This window comes from Aphelocoma coerulescens, chromosome 3 (assembly GCF_041296385.1).
Source record: "Aphelocoma coerulescens isolate FSJ_1873_10779 chromosome 3, UR_Acoe_1.0, whole genome shotgun sequence".
NCBI lineage: Eukaryota > Metazoa > Chordata > Aves > Passeriformes > Corvidae > Aphelocoma > Aphelocoma coerulescens.
In genome coordinates this window covers 95947170-95972115 of record NC_091016.1, presented here as the reverse complement: position 1 = coordinate 95972115, position 24946 = coordinate 95947170, and the positions used below count along the sequence as shown (strand labels likewise).

General features: G+C 36.9%; 1 protein-coding gene across 1 annotated transcript in view; it reads right to left on the bottom strand.

Annotated features, from left to right (window-relative positions):
* Nucleotides 1-254: 254 nt before the first annotated feature.
* LMBRD1 (LMBR1 domain containing 1) overlaps nucleotides 255-24946 on the bottom strand; it is a 72881-nt gene continuing 48189 nt past the window's right edge. Inside the window, exons 10-16 of the mRNA XM_069011350.1 lie at nucleotides 21620-21684; nucleotides 20751-20853; nucleotides 19548-19652; nucleotides 18160-18309; nucleotides 11538-11613; nucleotides 1417-1508; nucleotides 255-1256 (exon numbers count right to left, since the gene is read on the bottom strand). Coding sequence (XP_068867451.1) covers nucleotides 1137-1256; nucleotides 1417-1508; nucleotides 11538-11613; nucleotides 18160-18309; nucleotides 19548-19652; nucleotides 20751-20853; nucleotides 21620-21684 — 711 coding nt within the window. The 3' untranslated portion in view covers nucleotides 255-1136. The remainder of the gene's footprint in view (nucleotides 1257-1416; nucleotides 1509-11537; nucleotides 11614-18159; nucleotides 18310-19547; nucleotides 19653-20750; nucleotides 20854-21619; nucleotides 21685-24946) is intronic.

The following is a 24946-nucleotide window of genomic DNA, read 5'->3' as shown; positions in this document are numbered from 1 at the left end:
ACCCTACATTCTAATAGCTATTTAATAATTAGTCCTATAAAAAAGACTACCTAATTACATTTCCATGTGCTTGCATAGACTATAATGTCCCTCAGGTGGCATTGGAACCTTAAACCATTGGAACCTGTCCTTGTAAACATTTTCTCTTTCAGAGTCTGTCAAAGGATATATGAAGATTTTTTTCATCCTTAGAAATACAGCTCAGTAACTATATAGCTAAAATAGGATTAATTTAAAGACAACACAAATAAAAATATTTCTGAACTGTGTTTATATAAACATATTGGTTTGTAAACAAATTGACAACATTCACATTAAATATTGAAAGAAAACTTCAAACTAGACAATTGGCATTAAAGAGAAAAATAAGGTCAAAATTAATCACCTCTTAATTATTCCATTGGTTATGACTAAATCAGGCACCTGGCAGTTTCAGAACTGAACTGTACTAAAACACTGCAACAGTGCTGAATATTGTAATTCTGATTAATGATTTCCTTTGAGAGAGCAAAAGCCACCTCATAGTTACCTGAGGATTCCCATGTAACTCAGTGGAGACCACAGGATGAAAATGACTTTTCAAGACTGGAAACTCACCATTTAAATAAATGTGGGGGTTTTGGCATACTTTAATAGACAGTCTCTTGTTAGCTATAGTGTTATAGGAAAACCCCAGCAAAACTAATGCAAAAGTTAAGTCAAGCCCTTCTGAGAGTGTAAACGTCATCCAAATCTTTCCTGCAATATTTGCACTGTTTTGTAGGATTTTAGTAGGTATCCATGAATAAAAAAGTCCTACAAGTTAGGCATGAAAGTATTTAAGAAAACCTAAGTTAACAGAAAAGCATTGTGAATTATGAAATAGTTACAACAGTTCATCAAATTATACATCAGAAGGTTACATACATGTTTAATCATAAAACAGTATTTTCTATATATTATTCAAACTCAGCTTCAACATTTGTTCTCATTTAACAGTGATACTCAAAGTGATATTCAGGTTTTTTTATCCCTTTAAGTGAGTACACTTATTTCTTCTATTTTTACAGGTGCAAAGATGCTTATTTGGATACAAGTTCCAGGTGGGCAGGACTCAACATAACTTTACATTTTTTCATCTTAAAGGCAAAAGGCTATCAGTGGTAATAAACAGACAGTTCATCATCGCTCATATCTGAATCGTCATCATCTACTTCACCTTCAATGACTGATTTCTTGCCTTTGCAGCATGAAACAACTAATCCAATTAAAAAGACCTGCAAATTTAAAGTAGAAAGTGTTACTCTTATTCAGTTCAGGGGCATATACGGGCAATATATGTAAAACAAATTGTAGTGCAGTGATGCAAATGATGCAATGACAACTACTCTAAATTATGCAACTTGATTCAGTGGTCTCCAAAATCAAAGTACTTACTGCAATGAATGCCCAGTTCCCAAAGTAATAGGCTGCACTGAAGAACCAAAATTTATGAAGAAAGAGATACGTCCGAGTGACAATACACTGATCTAAATTGAAAGGAAATAGTACTGATTAGCACAGAACAACAACAAAAAAGTCAGCTAAATACCATATATAGGATAATATTTTAGCAGTTATTGAGAGTACTTAGCTCTGCAGAACAATTACAGTCTATTAAATCTAATTTACTCTCTTGTACCCAGAAGGTATACAAAAGAGACACTCATTGTCGAGTAGAGTGATTCTGACAGGTAACACTAAGCGACAAGTTACACAGGTAGCTCCATTACTACTGGGAACAATTTCTCATGCAGATGTGTCAATTATTAACTAGAATCTGTCCAAAAGGGAACTTGCTTCCCATTTTACATAAACCACAGCCATACAAAGCAGATTCTGGATTAAAAAGCATGTTTCAGGACTATGAAAAACTGTGTCTCTACCAGGATTACATAAGCTTTGTAAAAAATCAAAAGTCAATTACAATGTTGAGTCGCAGGACATGCAAACCAGTTCATGAATCTCTCAAATGCAAGGAAGAGCATGCACTGAGTTCATGTTAAGGTAAAATATTTCCTGGTTGGTTTCTTTCGTTTTTTATACTATGCTTCAAATCCTACCTGGAGCCCATTTCAGAGCAGGAATTGGTGTGTAAACATGTAAACTAGAGAAAGTAAGCAACCCAGAAACTGCCTGTTTGTCCCTCAGTTCAGATCCCAGGTTTGGAAATATTCTCCAGGTGCAGTTGAAGTACAGACTTCCTGCCTTCTAAAGTTGTGAGTGACACACTACTTATATAGTTATATAGCTCACTTTTAGCAGCCATATAAGTAAGAAATGCCAGTAAAGTGAAGATGCTTCATAATTGCAGATAATATTGTCAATACCATCTGTAGCTCTCCAGCTGGTTACTTGAATTAAAAAACAACTAAAAGACTTTCAGATGGCTCTTTATAATAATTGGATTAAATAGATGATGATAAATATTTTGGAACAGTTTGACCTTGCAAAAATGTTTCTATGCAATGTCACAAGAGGAGGTAACTAAATTTTAGCTATTGTTTCTGAACTAATGTTACTTAATAGGCTGACCGTGACATTTTTCATCACCTTATTCCTCCATATGATTCAATTTAGAATAAGTTATAATGAATAGCCTGAATTAAGATAGCTACTTGTTATCCAGAATGATCAATGTGAATATTACAGACATATCTTGATCATGAGGAACAAAAGTACACAGGGAAAGCTACCAAGATCATCTTCAATAGATACCTTCCACCATTTAAAAATTACAACATATTCCATGTACATTTGTAGTGCTGACCAAGGAATAAAGTCAAATAGCCAGGATTCAAGACAAAACAACTTGAAAAAAAAAAGAATAACAAGTACTAGTAGTCATTACTACCAGAAGAGTCAACTATTTTTTGTTTTGAGTCCACTGATGAAGTTTTTTTTCATTATGGTAAATTAGAAACAGTTACACTCAATGTACTATTTTCAAATTTAGGCTTCTTCCTGGAAGAGAATTAGCTAGTTTAAGATTAATTACAATCATGGTTCTGTTCAAAACCAAGTATTAAAGCCTAAAATGTGATTTTGTGCACTGAAAATTCAAAATGTAACAACTTACTGGCGAAGTCCATCTTTTATACATCTCAAAACACAATGAGCTTTCACAAAAAGCATGTAGAAGGAAACAGTTTCTTAGGGAAGAGTTACAAATTGTTGTGAACAATGTAATTTATAAACATTGGCATTAAATTAAAGTCAATACTGTATACTTGTTTTACCTCTTCATTAATCACCTAGACAATGAAACAGATTATACTCTCTGTAAATCCACAGATCAAACTGGGGAGAAATAAAGAGCAGAGGTCCAACACACTACATGGTCAGATTTAGGAAATGACTCTTTTTTTCAAGCCCCTTGAAACAGCTCTCAAAGTTGGACAGAGACAGAAGGCCTGTACCTGGAATGAAGTGACACCATGCAATAGTGCAGCCTGAGGGTTGACCAGATATAATGCAACTTTGCAGAAAGCAACCTCATCTCCCAACAAACAGAACATATAGTTACCAGTGTTCATCTCTAACTCAGAAATGTTACTGAATATCAGGCTTCACTATCTGGAAGGCAGCAAAAGTCCACAGAACTGATCACTTCTTCCACTGTGAAAAACAGCATCTGCATGGTGCCATTCTGGGCTGCCCGGTACAAAAGCAGCACTGACTTATTGAAGCAAATCTAGAGGATGACCACTGCAACAGCTTAGAGCACACAGCAGACAACGAAGATGTGTCCTTTCAGCTTGAAGTAAATGTATTTGCAGGTGTGTCTTACTGCTACCTTTGCTATCTAGTGGGGACATACAAAGTATTAAACAGATGTCCTCCTAGATCTGCATAGTAACAGGACAACACATGACAGAGCTGTAACAAGAAATACTCCAATTAAATAGTAGGAGAAACAATTAGCACAGGTAAATATTGAAGCAGCTGTCCCTGGAGACATTCACAGCTGGATGGATGTGAGCAACCTGCTCTCCTTGCCCCCTACCGGGGGGTTGGACCAGACTACCTCTTAGGTCCTGTGTGTGCTCAAAATCATTACATCAAGGTAGATCTTGAGACAATACAAATCTAAGTAACAATGGTATTTTTGGATGGAAAACCCAAAGTGAGAATGTTACGCAAAGACAGATGAAATCTATGTCCCCAAATTCAAGCAGAACTTAGTTTTACTTAAAACACACTCAAAACTACTTCCAAAGGAAAACCTGCATCCTTACTGTGCTTGAACATATAAGCACTGCAAAATTTCAGACCCTAAAAGTATTGAAGGCATATCTTCAGGTATCCAAGAATATTTATTTCATACAGCCTTGTTGCCAATAATTCAAAAGCTGTGTTGCAAAAAAAGCAGTTGCTGCTTGAAGTTTGTAGGTATGGCTTTGGTCACAGATCAAACTGTTGAGACAAAGCAAGCTTCAGGAGTCTCTACAGGAGGATCTTAGCAGGTATATTAAAAATTTCCCTGTTTTGTACCCATCATCTCACAACCTAACATCTTCATCAATATTTCATAGTTAAGCTCACTCAAGTACTTCCAAAGTCCACAGAAGTATATGTTAAAGATTGTATTTCACATATCACTTCCAGCTTCCTCTGGAAACAGATTCATGGAATGGCAGCAACAGCTGTCCCAGCCACAAAGACAGTATTTCTTTCTTTTCTTGTTGGCTAAACAGGAAAAAATGACTACATGCTTAATTGCCCCTTACTCAGCACTTTCTACAAGTGTTTTTTTCCATATTCTATTTGAGCACATCCTCACTTATTCCGTATTCTTCTCTGCTGTGACATATATATATATATACACACACACACACACACACAGAATTAATAGTAGCCTCATTCAGCTGTTGAGCCCGTCTTCACACTCCACAATCCAGCTCTTCCACTGCTGCTACTTCTCTGGTTTCACAAGCTAAAATTAATCTCCTATACAAAGCTTTTACAACTTTTGGGTTGTGGCATCCCATGCCAGTTATCTTTCGCTCAGCTAACTTTTCCCAGAAATTGCTTAAATTTCATTCATCACTTATTCAGCTTTCACAAAAATGCAAGTATTAAACAGCTTCAGCACCACTTGCTTCAAGGTTAACTTAACAATAAAATCCCACCTTTGATCCCTCATCAGACAGAAAAGCATATTGGAACACATACCACTCACATCTAGCAGGGATCTGAAAATACTTCCCAGCTGGTTGTATGTAGCTACAATAACTCCCCACTTAAAGAGATGTGAATCACTAAGCTTCCAACACTTCAAGCTGACAGCACTTTGAAGTACTACAGTGCACTACAGAAGCATGAGTATCACATCACTCAGATGTTAAACAACAGTTTGCAGCTATCTAAAATCTTTTAAAATCTAGGTCTAACATACAAGCAAAAAAAGCTGCCTGCTGTTTCATCCCAGTTGTCTGGCTTTGGTGCGGGCTTTTTTTACTTAGCTGGAAGTGGTAATGAGATGGCACCTAAATTAGACCTGTAGAGACCAAAAGTCTAGCCAGATAAAGTCTAGTCCAAAAAGCAACCTTATTTAACAGAAGCTGCTCAGTAGGTTTGGAAGCAAAACCTGACAAAGGAAAAGATTTAGCAGGCTAAGGGGGAGCCAGGAACTTGGAAACCAGGAACTAATGAGGAGCCTGGAAAAGCTATTTGGGACAAGTTATTTTTTTCAGTGCTTCAAGCTACAGGTAAGTTGTGTGTGATATTTCTCATGGTCTATCTGCAAATCAAACACAACCTGATATAAAACTAGACAGCCAGAAAAATGACGTAATCAATGTGAATCAGTCTGGTTTTGTAACAGTCATGTGATTTTGTAATAGAAGTTACAAGTCTGGATAACCAATATCTACTTGCAGTTTATTTTACAGTACATGAACAACTGCAGCAGTAACAAAACTTCATTATGATAATTACACATTATGAATATTTCTACTAAATGACGAGAATTTTCAAGTCCCATCAGTGCTAGCAGGGCTTCACAACACAAGGAGGCTTCCAGTAAGATCCTCCAAGATTCTGTGCTGAAAGAAGGAAAAAGTCACTAATCAAAGTTTCTAAATGCTAAATAATGAAAATAACGTCCTATTGAGTGATCTGGGTGTCACTTTTTTTTCCCAACAGTCAAATTTAAATGAAGTGACATGTATGAACAGGATTTGCATTTATGCATGAAAGCAGGATTTTGTTGTAGAAAGAGTGTTCTGGATCTTATAACCAACCAAGCACAAACAAACTTTAGCTAAACATAGCAAGAGTTTTCACTACTTCCCGCTATATGTTCCAAGAGCCCCTCAGTCCTCCTTTGGCCGTTTTAGATTTGGAGTTCATCCTAGCACAGTTACGGAATTATAATGCAAAATTTCACCCACCTATAAGGTTTCTATATCACTTTGGTTACAGAGAATCTGTGAGGGTGCCAAGATTTGCATGTATTAACAGACTAGGTGAAAAACATTTAATGAGATTTGAAGAGCTAAACCTGTTAATCTCATTTTTCATAAGTTTAAAGGATGACTTGATTTTAATGTTTATTAAGTAACCTTCAAGTGAGGAAAATACTAATGCTACAAGTCCATGTATAAAGTGAAAAGGTACAGCATTAGCCAAAAGCTAGGTCTGAAACCACTTTAATTCCAAAGAGATAATGCCCAGTTTCTACAGGGAAACAATAAAGCATTGGATCAGCCTACTGATGGAAAAAGCAGTCTCAATGCTTTTGTTGAAACTAGAAATCTTTTGAAACACTGTGTACAATTCAGGTTAATTACAAACACTAGCCACATGGGTTTAAACACAAACCATAATTGTTATTTCACACGTTTGAATTGGCAGCTTGAACTTAAACTTCTCCAAAAGGCATTTTCTGACTCTCCCTTGAAAACCTTACTTATAAGTAACTAGAGGCAAACAATTCTTATTGTAAAGATACAGCCAGTGATACACATCAAAGGCAATACTCTAGGGATTAACATGGATGCAAAATTCTACAAGGAAGCAACAGACAGCATAGCCTATTATTTTCATTCTTATCAAAACCGCCTCCTTTAAGAAAAAAAATTGTGGGAATTGATGAATCTACAACTGCATGTCAGTGAACTATGTACTGCAAAAAGATATTTACAGCACCCTTAGCTACTCATATTGTTAACAGGTGCCAAACAGGGCTTCCTGTGGTCAGACATGCACCGTTGTGCTTATCTATATGGAGTTCTTATGGTTATAGAGGACTTCAAAAGTGTTAGGTGTAAGCATAGATTGATAGTAAAGTACTAGGAAGGTCATTCACTAAAGCAACGGGAAACTGGAAAGTCCTCACTAAAGTCCTTGTTTAATGTGAAGCATTTTGCAACTTTTCAAATTAATTAATTTAAAACAACAATTTGGAAGTGATAACCTATGGTCATACAAATCTTCATACAAATTACTAATATTGAGGGCTCTGAGCAAGTTGTTTGTGGTTTTCCTTTGCATGCCTCCTGCATTTCTCTAGAAGAGGAATAGAATATGCTCCTGTTTTGGCATTTGTGTTTGGGGCTCCTTTCCAGCTTGAGTAACATCTATATCTAGTCTTTATTCAGGCAAAAATAAAGCCTGAGGTTCTGAACTTTTTGACTTCTAAGTAACAAGAGTATCTTAGAAGGTGGTACAGATCAAGTTAGGAAAGTAAGACCTTCTCAGTTAAAGCCTTCAAAACAGAGATAATTATTTTCTTTCCTACTTCACATGTAGCTCCAAGTCAGCACAGGTCTACAAAAAAGGCCCAGCAGATAGACTGTATCCAGCATGACAGGCCTTGGGCAAGGCTGACTTCCTCAATGAAGGAAGAGAATCAAGGGGGATTCAAGAGCAAATTATGCATTTGAAGTATGTGATGCTTAAAAAGTAGGAGGTTTTTTTTGTCTACAATGAGGCAGATAGTGTTTATCAGTCCTCCTAGTTCAGGTTTGCAGTTGAGTCATTGCTCATTTACATTAAATCCCACTAACCTGTTTAGCTAGACCTGTACCAAGTTTGCAAAACATTAGTCCTGCTGCAAGAGTCTTAATCACATAATTGAAATCCTTTGTTTTACCTTATTCTCAACTGAATTCTGGACCCGACATTTCAGCTATCATTAGCCCTGGAAAACAGTCATCAAATTATATTTTTGCCCAACTGTATTGAACACTGAAAACTAAAGCTTGTTTTGCCTACAACAAATATATTAAACTTGCTGCCCCTGAAAGACTACTTAAACTTTTTAAGTTAACCAGAACACAAATCTTTTGTGCAAGATGTTTAACTAAACAAAGCTGCTCTGACATATAAAATGTACCCTGCTCTTTTTTTGTCTTCTGTTTCATGTAGTTACACTATTATGGCCTTTGTCATTGAGTATAAAACAGATTTACTTCCTGCATATCAGGAGTAAATAGAGAAGCTTTGCTGAATGAAAGCAGATAACATAATGCTAAAACCCCACAAATCATATATCTAACTATAAATACTCAAGAATATGTTTTTTATAAGATTGAATTTTAACTGACTTGTGTTTCTCCAGGAAGTGAAATTATCCTTTGGACAAACATTAGTTTGAAACAAATCTACAGGAAACACTACCCATTAAAGCCTGAAGTATTAGCTGTTACAACAAGATCAGGTCTCTTCTACCATCTCAGAAAGAAAAAAATAATTTACTTAGTAACAGTAAGTAGAGATCATATCTACAACATCTGGGTATTCAATAACACACCAGATTGCTATAAGCTTATCTATCAGCACAGCCATTAAAAGGTCATTGCTTGTTTTCTGCTTAAGGAAAAACACCTGTTAGAATTATTCAGTTTAAATGGAACAAAATAAAATGATGAGACAAATCAATGATTGCATTTAGTTCCAGTTCACTGGTTTACATAAAACCCTAGAACCAAAGAAGGCAATTCCAACTGCAAGTGCTTGACCAACCTTTATCTTAAGTTAATTGCATCTATTTTTGCCCATGTCTAATTTCCTTAAAAACAAGAGAACTTGTATTTAGAAGTTTAGTTCCTACCTTTGAAATAAGTTTGACTTGTCAAGATGCTGTGGTTGATCACAGAACAGAGTAGCATCTACTTATTTTCATTACTTTTGTTATCAGGTATTAAAAATGGCAGGTATTCCAATGCAAGGATTACATTTCCAATCTCTAAAGCTGACTGGATGAAACAATGAATAAACTGTTTTCACAAATCCAACGTTTTAAAGTTGAGTATTACAAAATAAACTTTTCTTTCACTTATAAAAACACTTGAATGGCCTGAATGTACATCTACAGTTAATACAACTCCACTTAAGTGTTTTGATCATATTGATATTCGCATTTAAGAAATATCCCATCCATCTTCTACTTATACTAGGTTAGCACAGGACAGTGTATCAATCAACACCTTTTCCACCTCTTTTGTATTAAGAAAGACCATCACCCAGAGATAGCCACTGCAATGTGTTGATGATGACAAACCAAAGCCATCATTTACACAGACCAACTCGTGTTCAGTACATCAGAAGGCTAGCTTTAAGCATCAGCACGTTGTTTCCATTGATCAAAGTAAACTAGGAAAGAAAATCATGTAAAGAATTAAAAGTATTCAAAAAAATTCAAGTATGGGTGGAATTGAGTAAGTTTATTTAAATCCAGTCCCAGATTCTATAATTAAGCAAAGTCTCAGGAAATCAGACTATTTTAATTTCTCTCACAAAGGTCAAGACTAACAAGCTTATCAATGCCAGTGAGTATATTCTGCTTTCAGCAGATACTGGCCAAATCAAGAAGCTGCTTACAAGAAACAAAGAGCTGTACAACTTGGACAAAGTGATCTTATTTTGAAAGACAATGCATTTGCTCTTTTAAATTTCACCAGTTTCTATTTTTAATCACAAAACCAGGGCAGCTTAAACATGAGTTGAGCAATATATTTGTCAAACTACCTACACTTGAAACTGCATTAAGTCTAAAAATGGCAATCAAAAAATGGATGAATGATTTGAAGTATGGGGGGAAAACAGGAAAAAAAAAAATCTATCACTCTTGGGAAATGCTATGAACCACCAGGAATGAGACTAACACATACATACTAAATTTGAAGATAAGCATAAATACAAGGGAATCACCCTGCAAAAGAGACCTGGCTTGACAGACCAGGAACAAAGAACTAATGGTCCAGTTAATTTATTTTTGTACTAGTGGAGGTTAAGTTTTATATTTTCCACTAACAAAAATGGAGAAAATCTGAGTGGCTATTAATAACTTCTAGAAGCAGTCAAAAAAATGAGGAGTTACAGAATACTGATAATAAGAGAAGAATACAGGACAACTATTTATCTTTTCTATCAATTAACTAACGTTGTCAAGCATTTCCATAAGTATATAAATGCACAGACAATATAACTACTCTTCATACAGAGGAGCTGAAAGTTAGCCAGAACAAGAACAATTGAAGCCTTGGGTTTGAAAAAATCTGGACCATTCTGAAGGCCATAAATCTTTTGCTGAGATCAGTGTTTTTAAACAAGAGACTGAAGCAATCAATATGACTGTGACCTTAAAGAGCACTATCAGTATTGCAATGGCTTCTGCACTTCAAACTGTGAAAAAAATGTTTATATGCAGAGGGAAAGGAAGTGTAAAGTAACACTGCAAAAAATAAAGCCAGCGTGATTTCAATTAGCTTGGTGTTTTTAATGAAACCAGGCTAAAACTCATTCATAGCCTTAATCAAGTTTCACAGAGGAATAAGCACTAAATGAAATGTTACCAGGTTCTCTCTCAAAAAAGAAAAAAAAAAAATCAACATTAAGGCCTGCAAAAATTAAAAGTCAAGGAACATTCCAGCGTTATCCATTTGCTTGCTAGACACTACTCAACTGTAAAATATCTGTAATACATCTTCTGCCCAATAACAAGTCAAAAAAGGGACATTTAGTTACACAGATGAGAGTTATACTAGAAATTATAGGGAATCATAAGAGAATTAGAGAAAACCAGTCTAAGACTTCTAGTTCCACTGTTATTGCTGTTCATGGAAAAGCCCATGTTTACATCTTAGTAAAAATTACATAATTCTCTTATCTGTACATTTCCACTGAGAAGTTCCATTGAGAAGCTCAGACCTTAGTTTTCCTGAGTACATTGAGAAATTGAATAGAATATGTCTGCATGTTTGTATGATAAACATACACAGTGAAGTGCCACTTTCAATGCTAAGCTATTCACCAGCTGGGGATTATTTTTAAGATCTTCTACATACACGTTAAAGCAAATGGGAGATTTTAAAGTTAACTGGGATGCTTTGTTACCCATGGTTTCTAGTAAAAATAGTAATTCCTTCAAATGAATTAAGTAAGCTTTAAGCAAGATGGTTTTTGGATAAAGCTTCATATTAAAATGAAAGCTATGAAGAGAGATTAAGCAGCTTATTACAGCTGAGCATGCACCTATCACATTGGAAATACAAGAAACAAATTTATCTTACCTTCAGGGGCATCTGCATCACAGTCTTTAGACACAAGTGTCACATTCCTTGACTGGCCATCAATTGTCTTATTACTCTGCATTATAAATACAGAAAATTAGTACACTAGTCTACTAGCAGTGGTCTTCCATAGACAACGGTAGTCCAGAAACCAAATACATTTTCCAATGAATTAATTTTATAAAAATAGCTTTAACAACTCTTAGAATATTCAAAAGTATTATTTTTGAACAGTACACGCAGAGTAAGATGTGAGTGGTAGAACATGAACATTTCTAAGTGTAATTTCATTTACAAAAAAATTAATAGCTTCTGTTCTTTTTGAAGACTTGTGAAAAATATACTTGAGCTCTGAAATTAAACCTTTTAACAGCATAAAATTAATTTGAAAATCAACTTAGGTGAGGAAGACACCATGGAAGTGTTACAACTGATAATGATAATGAATACAGTTAACTTCTGGTCTAAAAGCCAGATGGTAGCATCCAATGTACTTGGACAGCCAGAGTGGAAGAAGAGAAATTATGCTTAAGTGAACTACTGAAAACCCAAAAGTACCTGCTTAAATGTCCCAAATCTTTGGAAAACTGACCCTTTCAGAGAACGTCAACTCTATGTTCCACATTTTTGAACAATCAGTGAATAATTTTAGCAGAGTCCAATATAAATCCTTTGCACTACATTGATTTCTTTATACCCTGATTCACTTTAAAGGGTCTCGTACCTACTGTACGTACTTGCACCCTCATGATTTCCTAAAGAGAAAGCCCTCTATAGAAATCAGTGAGTCAACACCTTTTCTTCAGACTGAAAAGAAGTTCCTTAAAACATACCAGCAATCAGTACAAGATGGCACATAAAACTAAGCTCTTAATTGAGAAAGTTTATCAACATTAAGCAAATTCAGCTTTCACTTTGAACAGTCAAGAGAAACAACTCAGTGTCTATCCTAAAAAGCAGCAACTTGTACATGAAGTTAATTTTGTTTCATGCAAGGCCATGGAAGTGGGGAGACTGCCTTAAAAATGGATCTGAAAGGAATATGACTTAGTCACAGGAATCAGGAAAGAAAGTGAAAATGTGTAGACAAAGAACAGGGTGAGAACAGAAGACATGAAATTTCAACTATTCAGTGTACATTTAGCAGTTGCCCATCTCCAGTATGTATTCCAGCTGGCTGTCACTATTCCAGCTTACACTACTCAGTCATAAGCAAGTGCTTCTTTCAAAAGAATAGTATCATACCTTCCACGGTGCACACAAAAAGCATGAAAAAAAATCACACCATGGCCATTTCAAAGTTTTGACTTCCTTATCTTCATTCACTTTAACATATTAAAAGGATTTTTACATACAACAATAGCTAGACCTATGGGCCTTCTTTGACTATATCTATGCTTTTTTTTCTAGATCTTATATCACTGTTCTCCATGAACAATCCTGTAATTTAGGATATTTTTAGTACATGTATTGCCAGAGTAAAACTCTTGTGTTCTGTTATCCCATCGACTCCAAGGCTGAAAGCAGGATGCATCAAGGCCAAGCATGAGACAAAACCACGTACAGTAACTCAGTATGTGTGCTTCAAGAGCTGACATATTTTGGACACTTCAGAAAATAGCAAGCCTCTAACACCTACATAATTAGTTTCTACTTATGTTCAGCATCAAGAACTTGAAAATATCTGTTTCCACACTTAGCCATCTAAGGGACGGTACTTCTGGATTTCTGCTGCTTACAATGGAGTCACTCTGGGTCCTGCAATTTAGCTCCATTCCTCCAAACTATCTGTGTGATGACTGAAGAAAGAAAGTGATCACTGCTGTTCTGGTTCTCAACCAGAGAAAAGTATTGGTGTTGCTCATGGCAAATACTGGCTATTTAATTCCTGTCTGAGTCAATCAAGTCTTAAAGGTCCACTGGGTACAAATACCAGCAAGCAGTGGTCTTTCTTTCAGGCAAAGGCAAAATAACCCTTGACCTTATTGAACAGAAATAGCAATTATATTTCAAGTATGGGCAAAGTCATGCTTTTGCTAGAAAGCTGAGAAGGTGGCCTGGATGTGGGCACAACTCTTTCTTTGTGAAAGGTTATGAAAAGCCTCATTGCTGATTAACAGATATTGTAAATTGCCTCAAGAGGTGAAACCAAGCTATCCTTGGTGTCTGAAGAGCTATCAAAGTTGAAGAAATCCCTACAGAGGGATTCGGTTGGTAAGGGCACTATATCCAAAAGAAATTTTCAAAAGTTTCCTACAGACACCACAGCTGAAGACACTTTTGATGAATTGGGGTCACATGCTTTGAACACACCAGTGCTCAGAGTTAATAAAGCAAGTAGCCCAGGTCTAGTTAATGCTAATTGCCTCACAAAAGCTCCACTCTTCAGTTAAAAGGAAAAGTGACTGGCACTTCCAAATTAAAAGCTCTTGCCAAGAGTAACAGACTCCAAAGGCAGCAGTTCAAGATTCAAACAGGAATCTAACCTGTCTCATGCATTAACATAGATTGCGACTACAATTTAGTTTAACACTGTCTTGGGGTGACGTTATGATGCGTATCCCATATCGCTGCCTATGCCCAGAAATTAATTTTTGTGCCTTTCTATGCCTCTAAACTGAGCCTGAGAGGGGGAAGAAAAAAACTGAGCAAAACTTTCTCAAAGCAGTTTGCAGCTTGTTCAAGGTCACATAAAGATAGGAGAGGGTTTTTTTGTTTTTTTTTCCCCAGCTGCGGCAGGGGAGCGAGGAAGCACCCGGTTTGCTGGGTTCCAGTCAGTTTTGGCAAGTGGTTTTCAGTTTCTGGTTCTCCGGAGAGAGACTGAGAGTTGGACTTTGCTTTTCCTTCTCTAGAATTCTGGATTTTCTCCCTTTGCTGCTGGACTGCTTTCAACCTCAGAGCACATGGGGAGGACTTTCCACCGGGCACAGAGGGCCTGGCCCTGGCCCAAGCCCCAGCTCCGAGGAGACCAAAGGGAGGACTAACGCTTTCCCAGGTTTTTCCTCCACAGCGAAAGATTTTACCATTTAACCTCATTTTCCTTTCCCATGTGTTTGTTAAATAAATAGTTTTATCTTCTTCACTTTCCTTCGAGGAAAATTTATTTTTTTTCCCGAACCTGGTGGGGGAGGGGTGGTTGTGCCTTCTCTCAGAGGATATATTTCTCAATTTGGCCAAACCGGTACAAACACATTACTAGATTTGGAATTACTGCAGAGGAAAGGGGGAAGTACTCCTTTTACACAGTCTGTGAGCCACCAGACTGTCATACACCTGTTTATCAGCCCACCCATCTAACACAGCATTTGGTGCTCGAGGCACCAACTCTGGCATGCCCCAGGTCACAGAGAGTCCAAGCTGCGTTACTTCTGCCCGTCGCAGAAGCGACTTCGGCACCAGGAAAAGAGCTGCTGGCTGGGCTGGCTAGCTGGCATCTTTGTAGAGGGAACACAGCAGGAGCCGATGGGATCGGCTCATGTTAGCTCGGAGACAAAAGAACAGAGAGGCTGTTCTGGTCTGGCTTCTAACAGGTTTAATGTGATGGGATGATGATGAGGTCAGATTGATGGGATCAGATCTCAGAGCCTTATCCTCAGTTTTATAGGGAATTTGAAAACCCCGGTGAAAGGGGAAAACAACCAATGAGTTATAAGCCAGGGGGAGGATACAATTCAACAAGAACCACTGGGGTAAATCGAGAGGCGGGAGTTATAACAAAGAACCAGCAAACAAGCGAGCAACCGGGAATTTTCCCAACCGGGGGAGGCGGCTTGGACCCGGGCACCGCCCGGGGGGGTGCGGCTTAGGCTTCTGAGCCGCCCCCTGAGTCTGACTCTTCGGGGAACTCGATCCAGGGGAGGGGCTGGGATTGATTGGCACGCTGCCCCAGCCCTGCAGTGGGGCTGGGTCACCCCAACACCCATCCACTAAGCTTTCTTGAAATAATGCTCATTTATTGCTCGGTTCTTACAGGGTGTTGGTTACCACTGGATTTTACTTTAAGGGGTGAAATCAACTGTAGTGTGAGAGCACAATGAAAACTTGGACTGCCAAAGCAAACTGGTGCATAGGGTTATCACCAGGAAGCTTGCCATGTCTAGTTCACTTGCCCTGCTCCTGGGTATGTTCCTGGACACTTCTAAACCCATAATCACCAATTCATAACTCTTAAGAACCTCTTCATTGCTACATCCACAGAAAAATATCTTGCTTCTCTTCATTTCCAGACTCCATCTCTCCTCACTTCAAAATATCAAACCTCCAGTTATCAAGGTAGTCAGACACAGAAAATGTTTCTAGTACATTCTGAAACACTTTGAGAGGATGTTGCCAGAAAATCTTGTACCTACGTGGTATGCCAGAGGCCCAGATGTAGTTTACCAGCATACTCTTTATGCCTCATGTTATTTTAACAATAAAACCAGTTTCTACTCAAGTTAGATTATGCACTTTAAACACAGCTCTTTGAAATAAGACATAGCAAGCTGAATACCCAGGACAGCTATCTTGACCAGAACATTTTTTAATCCTTTAGACGTAAGTTACAGCTCTACTCAACCATTCCAGCTAATCCTTGCAGTGCTGACCAGGATTATATTTCAATAGCTGCAAGAATGACAGGAGCCTTCCTACTCCTGTGCTCTATTTCTCTTGACCCTTTCTTGTTAGAAATTATGTATTTATCTTCAGATACTATTTGTCATAAACAGCTAACATGCAAGTGTTTGTTAAGTATCAATCCTTCTGCCTCCCTCAAGTTACATACACTTTATTCATAAAGCAAAACAAACTGCTAGCTGCAGCCTTTATTATTTGTTTCTCTCTTCAAATCTTCCATGTTATCTACAAGCTTTATTAAAAAGGATTCCCTTCTCAGGTCACAGCAAGGATTAAAGTCTAGTTCAGTAGGACACTTCATGGAATTGTTCTTCCCACTCTTACACCCACATTGGTTCTGCACTGTAACTACAGGCATACAATCATTCTACAACATAAAAAAACCAAACTGCCTTTTGCAGGGCTCATAACTAACTCAGATACAGCTGTGTGATGTTCTAGGCTACATAAGCAGTAAGCAATCATGCCAGGAGTTCTATGTAAATGCACCTAAACTGACTCATCTTAGTTTCATGCTGCTACTACCCTAATTCTGACAAGTTGAGCCAATTTATAGACACCTAAGCATGTTTATTTTGTGTTAGTTATATTTAGCATAAAATATAATAAAATGCATTACACTTCCTAAATACCAAATATTCAAATCCCCTACAGTGATTCCATTACTGTGCTTGGACTGGTATCAGGATGACCAATTGCCTACTACCAGACAATTCAGATGTAAAGACAGCAGAAAAGTTGTATTTATTGAAACTTCCACACTTCCCTGCAGTGACAATCCTACCACATCAATGCAACACATTTAAGTTCCTCTTCTCTAGAGCATTTAACACTACTCAAATTTCAATTTCTCCTTGCAATCCTTTTGCCCCAAGTATTCCATATCCACTGTTTAAACTGAAAGAATTGATAGTAATAAGTTACAAAATGTACTAAATAATTGCAGTTGAAGGAAGTCAGCCGGTGTTTGGTTTGGGTTCTTTTTGTAAAGCAGGTGCATTCTCCTCCCACAGGAACATCCTCCTAAAGAACAGATATTCCAAAAACTCCAAGCAGCATCCCATTGCTTCAATCTCATTTAAATCCCTTCTTTCAACCATTCCAGCTCAACTGTTTTGTCTTTGTGAAACTTAAACATCAAACAGCACACCAAGGGATCTAGACTTCACTGTGCCTGAATAAGCAACCAGTTCACGACCTGGTTAGTTGTCTACATTTGCAAGATCAGATCTAACAATGTCTACCCTTGTAAGATACCAGGCCTTAATAAACAGCTGTCCATGAAACCTCTCAAGATGCTTATGATATGTAACTTTGAACTTCCCAATAAATATGCAGGTTGCCACTCAAACTAAGATGAAATACAATAATTTAATTCTTCAGGTATAGAAGATGAAAGACTTAGAAAAAACAAAACCTTGAAGTACAAAAAAGTGCAATAACAAAAGCAGAGACTAAATTTTAACTGTTTAATTCTGTAGATTTTACAGCACAAGAGCTGCATGGAGTTTCATGAAGTTGGACAGTCCAAAGTGCCTGAAGTGTGATTAGTCAGCACACACTTATCTCCACTCAGATTATTTTCTACTGTACCATGTTATCTTTGTCCTTCCTCATAAATATGCACATAAAAACGATCAACTATGGAACAGTACTGATTTCGTTCTGTACACAGCCTTACACATTAAAAATAATCCTCACTGCAGTCACTCAGCAACCTAAGCAGACCAGTACAAAATCTAGCGAAAGCTAAAAACTGCCTAATCAGGAGTAAAACAAAACTCAGTTTCACACAGTCTTGAGATGATCTAGGAATTAAGTTGTGTAACATATAGTACAATCAGTTTCTGGCTTGTTTATTACCAAGAGACTTACTAGTATTTAAAAAAACTGGCTACTGAAGTCTCTTCAAAAACTGAAAATGTGCCTGAATTTAGAAGTTTCTGAAAATAGTACATTTGTGATGCAGAAAATAAAATTTAAACACAAAAAAATTACATCTCACCTGTACCATGTATTTCTGGCTTCCATACATTACATACTGTGGGGCAAGACTGTAAATCATGTAACTTGTATGAAGAACTATCAACAGAAGTATCATACAGAGAAATAAGAGTGCTTGAGGTCGAGTTTTTCCTCGTCTGATTTTATAAAGCTAAAATCAGAAAAACAAATATTAACACAATGAAATATCCCTTTTTTCTGAAGGCATTTAAAAACCTCTTTAATTCAATTAAGTTTTAATTCTACTGCCAGAAATAGGAGGTTGCTAAAATTATCCTTTGGCAACTTAATTCCAGTGATTCAAAGCAGGTTTTCAGGTGTAGTTACCTAAATTTCAAAGCACAGCTATTTAACCAAATTAAGTGTTATTTGTATTAATGGCCCAAAGCACTTATACACTAGCATTTAGTAGCAAGATTTAAACTGCCTGTCACCTATAACAAACTATGCATTGGTTTATCAAAGAACACTCTGTCCTTTTGTCAAAGTGGGGTGTCAGCTATCATTATAGCCCCAATCAGATCTAGAAACATAGGATGGAGTTATGAGGGAGCATTCCCAGGCTCTGAGGAAACTGGCACACCATATGGTGAGATCTTGTCCATTTAACACTGCAGGGAACAACATAATCCCTCCTCGCTATCTGGTAGACACCGCTCTACTCTAATTCCCAGGGGCTCAACCTGACTACCATGTTAGGGTAAAGCAGCTGGCAGCTAAGGGGGAAATGACAGCACCAAAACCAACAACTAATCTCACAACTCACTGCAAAGACTGATGGTCACTGTTCACAATTTTGGAGTGCCACCACATGAAAAGGTGACAATTTTAAAGGAGAAGCAGGCACATTACCAGGGAAATGTTTAACCAAGTATCAGAGGCATGAATGTCATGCTATTGGATACAAAGCTGCTTGTCCAAATACAGCAATATATTATTTGCATAATATTTAGATAGCCCTATCACCACTGCACTGTTTTCTCTCTTATGAAGCTAAATATGCTTTTCACACACATGGCAATTCAATAACCTCTGACTGCATGCCACATTATAGATTTTGACCATAAAGTTGACCAATACATCAATCATATGGCTTTAACTTGGAGAAGTCAGAAGCCAAAGTGACACTGATTAAACACTTGAAGGAGTCAGCTGACTCTATTGCTCAAATTAAAATACCAGCTTTGGTCTGATAACTTGGCAAAATGAAACACCTTCCAAAAGCAGTGCAAATTGTACAATAGGCTTTTAGCGCTCATTAGGCATATAGACAATGCTACTGGCAACATCCTATATTTATGAAACAATACAAAAATATTAAATATATTCAAGAGCACATATTCATTAAATATCTGAGCATTAGAAATTAAACTCTTAAGTTATATTTACCCTTATCCAGAAGAACCATATACCCATATTTCGAATCCCTGCCATTGAAGTGAAGATAAAGTACATAACAATGGTTGTGATAAGAATATAATCAAGTGGAAAAACCTAAAACAAGAAAATAAGCAGTTAAAAAGACAAGGAAAAAAAAAAGCTCTTCTCCCACTTAAAACTAAGTAGCTTCTACTTCTATAGCTTATATCTGAGGTAGTCAGAGTCCTGTTTAAAAGTTTTACATAGCTGGCTCCAAACATAGCTAACAGCTTGCTGCTAATAGAGCTCAGACAATTAGTTTGGGAAAGCACTAAGCATTTTTATTAATTTAAGACATGCCTTAATTTTGAAGTGTTATACATTTTTAGACCAAGAAATACTTAATTATTTTAAATTACGCCCACAGAATGACAAGTCCACAGTGGCAACAATTATTTTAGGACTACATCTTTGTGACTATTTTTCTGATTCTATTTGCATACAAAACTTGATTTTTATATTTACATTAATAAAAGCTTGTGATAATACTGCTGCTGAACACTAATTTTCTCAGTAAACTACAAGCTTAGATGTTAAATAGCTTTAAAAGCCATGGGGAAGCAATGCATTGTGCTGACCCATTATACCAAGAATACAGGGGAACTCGACTGGGGGGGGAATAAAGCACCAGCTTAATATTAAGGCTTTTCTTTTTCTCAGTTTACTTATGACAAATTTGTACATGGACTTGTTGCCTTCCAACTCTACCGAAGTTAACTGATGTTTGTTTTTATATTGGGTCTGCTTACAAGACCAATGCCTGACTATAACAAATAACTGCCCAGTGTAGTATATTTCTCAATGTGCAATATATTAAAAAGTGAAAAATTGTATTTACTTCACTGGAAGGAGCTAAGCTATCCAGTACACCAACTAGAATGTATGCAGCACATGGGACAAATGCTTTTAATCTGTGAATAGTGACTACAAGTGCTGTCCTCTGCTGCCACTTTACTCTCATCACATCAAAATCAGTTTCAAGCACCACCTTCCTTGCCCAAACTAGCTTCCATTCACCCAAGATTTTCACATCAGTAACTAAAAATTAGTAAGGAAGTTGCCTTGCTTTTACTGAAGACATTTAAACAATGTTGTTTTAATTAATTACTTCAGGAGTTTAACAGAAAACAGAAGAGCATCCTTATGTATGTATATCACCACTTCTTTACTTACTCTTTGAAGAACTGGTAACAGCATATTTAATGGATTGGTCAGATTAGTTCCCAGAATTATAAATCCTGAGTCGAAGCCAGCTGAATGCAGAGCTTTGTCCAAACTGCAGTAATTAGAAAAGCTGGATAAGTACTGTGGTTCTCCCAGAGCTTTGTCTTTAGTTCAATTTAGAAGGACAGCTCAAAAGAAAAAAAACCCAAACTGAACTAATTCCAGAGAGTGACAGCTCTCTAACAGCTATACAGACACATGCTTTGCTTTACCACACTCACTGCACTTGTTCTGTGAAAGATATATTGATTTCTGCATCTCCTCAGCATTTTTGCTTTTCCCTAGTTTGGGTAATAAAGCTTATTGTCCCAGTCTGAAAGATTAAAAATGCCAACATTTGAGACCACTAGTTAGTGTCAATCCATGTTGAAATCCACCAGATTTGCAGTCAGCTATGTTGCTTTCGACACCATAAAACCACTCCAATGCAATACACATCAAAATGGATCAAATATGTCATTTACTGCAAGAATTTACGCACACATTACCCAATCACAGAAGTACCTACATGCATTAAGATTCATTCAAGCCATCAGAATACTTCTGCAATCTGAATTAAACTTCCTGAACACATATGCTTAATTTCTCAGATGAATCAGAACTGTTTTCGGCCTGAAACATGTTTTTTCTTCAGTTTGTTTCAGCACATTTTCCTCCATTTGAATATATACTATTATAATGAGAAGTGCAGCTCTATTGACAGAAATATAACATAGAAAAGAAGGGGACTGACTCCTGAGGTAAACCACACCAATTTTTATGTTAGAGAAGAAACTAGGTAGTTTAAATGGTCAAGGAAAATGCTGAAATGTACTTACTTTGACAAGAAGAGAGAGACAGTGAAGAGCAATGCCACAATGATGAAGAATACTCCCCACACAATCTACAAGTAAAAATTTGAAACAATTTAACTGAAAGTATTTGTAGTTGATGCAAGAAGCAAAGACTTGCCTTGGTTCCAACAACAAACTAATGATCATGGGACACTTCAGAGCTTAAATACACCTGAAGCAGTAACTTTTTGGGAACTACTTGAGAGAAGTGGCCACAAAACTTTTGCTCTGTTAAACATAGTTTGTCAAGTACATCACATGCTCTAGTGTAATACACAGATCTACCCCTACATCAAAAGTGACATTAAGAAAAGAGATGACGTTACACTAAATGAACCTAACATTTAACAGAATGCACAACCTGTATTCACTATATTATGTGGAAAACCTTAACTATGTACATGCATTTAGGTTTAAACAAAGAAATTAGAGATTGGTGCCTTGACCATCACACCTGTGTGCTCATCTTCCAACAGGAGCAAACCTGTGCACAGCTGACAAGGAATACCCCACCCCTTCCTGAGTAAAAGTTTTTCTGTAACACTATTCTGAAATGCACAATGACCAAGTCACTTGGGAGTGATGAAAAACTCAACCAAGACCAAATGCCAGGTCTTCATTAAAAGACAGGAATGTGTTTTTATTATGCCTACCAAATACAGCACTTGAGCCAAGAATTGATACTCCAAGCTGTCTCAACGAGATCATGTCTTTCTGTTTTTCTTGGGTTAGCAGCTAGTTCAGGAAACAATTCTCCATCCTTCTGACAGGTTTTCTCCCTCACAACCTTTTCTCTGGGGACTTTAGGGGACAACACACAGAAGTGAGCCTAGATAGCCAACCAATGGGTTACAGTTACAGTTCCAACAGTTTCACTGTATTTTCCTAGAAACCCTAGTCATGGAATACAATCAGATAAGCACACTGAACTTCCCAAAACAACATTTTCAGATTGCTAGACCTGAGACTTAGAGTTATTTCAAAATTCTATATGCAGGAACACAACGCATGGCCTCCCGCATGAATGAGGGAGTTTCATTTTATTAGCCTCAAAACTTGGCCCACAGCCATTATGAAAAGGTTAAGAACTTTATTACAGCTGTTCATTAAAGGCACTCAGAGTTACAATGCTATTATTGTTCACTGTAATCTGAAGATAAATGTCCATCTGCAAACTCAAACACAAAATTAGAACATCACTTATAAAACAACTCAAATTATGTAGCTCTTATTAGACACAGATTTAGAGACCAATATCAAGGTAGGTATTAAGTTCTGCATTTCCACATAATTAAATGTACTAAGATTTTACCTGTCCACAGTAAACTCCCCATAGGTATTAGCTGTATGGGAAATAGATATTCAGAACCAATTGAGGCCAAGACTCTAAATCTTGTATTACTTCACCACCTTCTGCCAGCTATGGCCACTAGACAGGTATTTGTATCTCCTCTGGAATATGCCTGTCTTCTGAAGTGAGATCTAACATTTAGAAATATATTAATGGTTGAATACCACTCCTTTCCCCATTTTACCCTGTACTCCAGTCCCATTAAACACAAGATTGAAAAGGCTAATATTAAAAAAAAACTTTAAAAGTCTTCATCCCATATGTCCACAGCATTATTAAGACTACTGAACCATAAATTATTTACAATTAATATCAATCTATGCTTACATGATTCCAAAGCATCAGCTGATTTAAGCCTTTCCCAGAAGGGATCCTTGTATTCTGTCATAGATTTTCCTCGTACTTAACTGACAACAGATCAGACAAACACCATATTTCTAGCCTACAAACCAACACTCACACCAATAGTCAAACTTGGAACTTACACAGCCCATTTAAGGGTTATCAAGTTGACACATTAAACACATGCCTCCAGCTGAGTACCATTTTTGTATCTACTTAAGGTAAAGTACTGCCTTTTCCTTGCCCACCACACAAAGCCTAAGACAGCTAAAAAACCACTACAGCAGGAAGTATATACTCAGTTGCCTTTTACTTGTCACCCAGATCAAAAGACAAATACACAATCTCATTGGGAAAACATGGTACTACTATTTACTAGCTTTAAACCAACTAGAGTATCTTTAAATATTCTAGATACATTTCACTATGAAAATTTACAAAATAATTTTGCTTTGCATCACAGCATAAATGACTTCGAGCTCTTGAGAACATGAGTACATGTTCAACTTGAGAGTTCTAAACAGGACTATTTATTAACTGATGCTGAAAAGCTTTAATACTAGAACAGATGAAAACAAAAAGCCTGGGTTTCAGCCAAACACACAGAGGACTTTAATAAGGTCATTTTTATGAAAGGAATTTTTGAACTATATCAAGAGAAGTCTAACTTCTAATGCAAGACAAACTTACTTCCTCCTTCCCAGTCCTTTTGAAAGCAGGACCTCAAAACAACCATACTTCAAGCTGTGTTACCTCCTCCCCTCCCCTACAATCAGTTTAAACTGCTCCCCTGCCAGGCCATTTCCTGATATCCATCAGCTACAAAAGATCCCATACCCACCAGTACTCAACCATTTGCTATAAAGCAGGTTTCAGAGCTGCTGTCTTGCACTTACATCACCAATCACCTCCAAGTGTCTGCTTGGGTCTTCTAGTCTACAATCTTGTTGTACAAACTAGTATGCATACTGCTAACTGACAACAAAAGAGTGAATCATGTTTTCATGCAATACTCAGAGTATTCCAAAAATAATGATTTGAAGCAATACCTACTAATACAACTTAGACTGACACCTGGAATGAGTTCCTTGAGCATCTTAATAGAAAGCCTCCATTCAGGCAAGTAATGACACAGCTAAAGCAGATGACAGTAACAACTGGCTTGCTTAAAGCTTTGTTTTACATTTGCAGGTGTGGGATTAGAAGACATGGCTAAGCAAAAAAAAAACCCAAAAATATCAATATAGGTATTTTCCAAACATGGAAGCATGCCACTTCTAAGTCAAATATGATTCAACTTTGTATTATCAGTTTAATAGATAAAAAATTGAGAAATAATTTAGAATTATCAATCAATTAATTAGTGTATTTTTACATTGCTACTGCACATGAATAAGTCACAAGCTAATAAGTCTCTTCTGACATTTTTCATGTTCTGCTTACATCATTTGTCCTGGCACCTCCCTGCAAGTTTCTAAACATTCCCTTAACCCCTGCATCACTCTTGTTTGAGTTTTTCAGAGAGATATTTGCCTCCTATTCCTGCTCCCAGATCAGTCAAGCTAAGCTATTTCATCTATGGATAATTCCAAAATTTTACTAAGATACCCATGGAATTT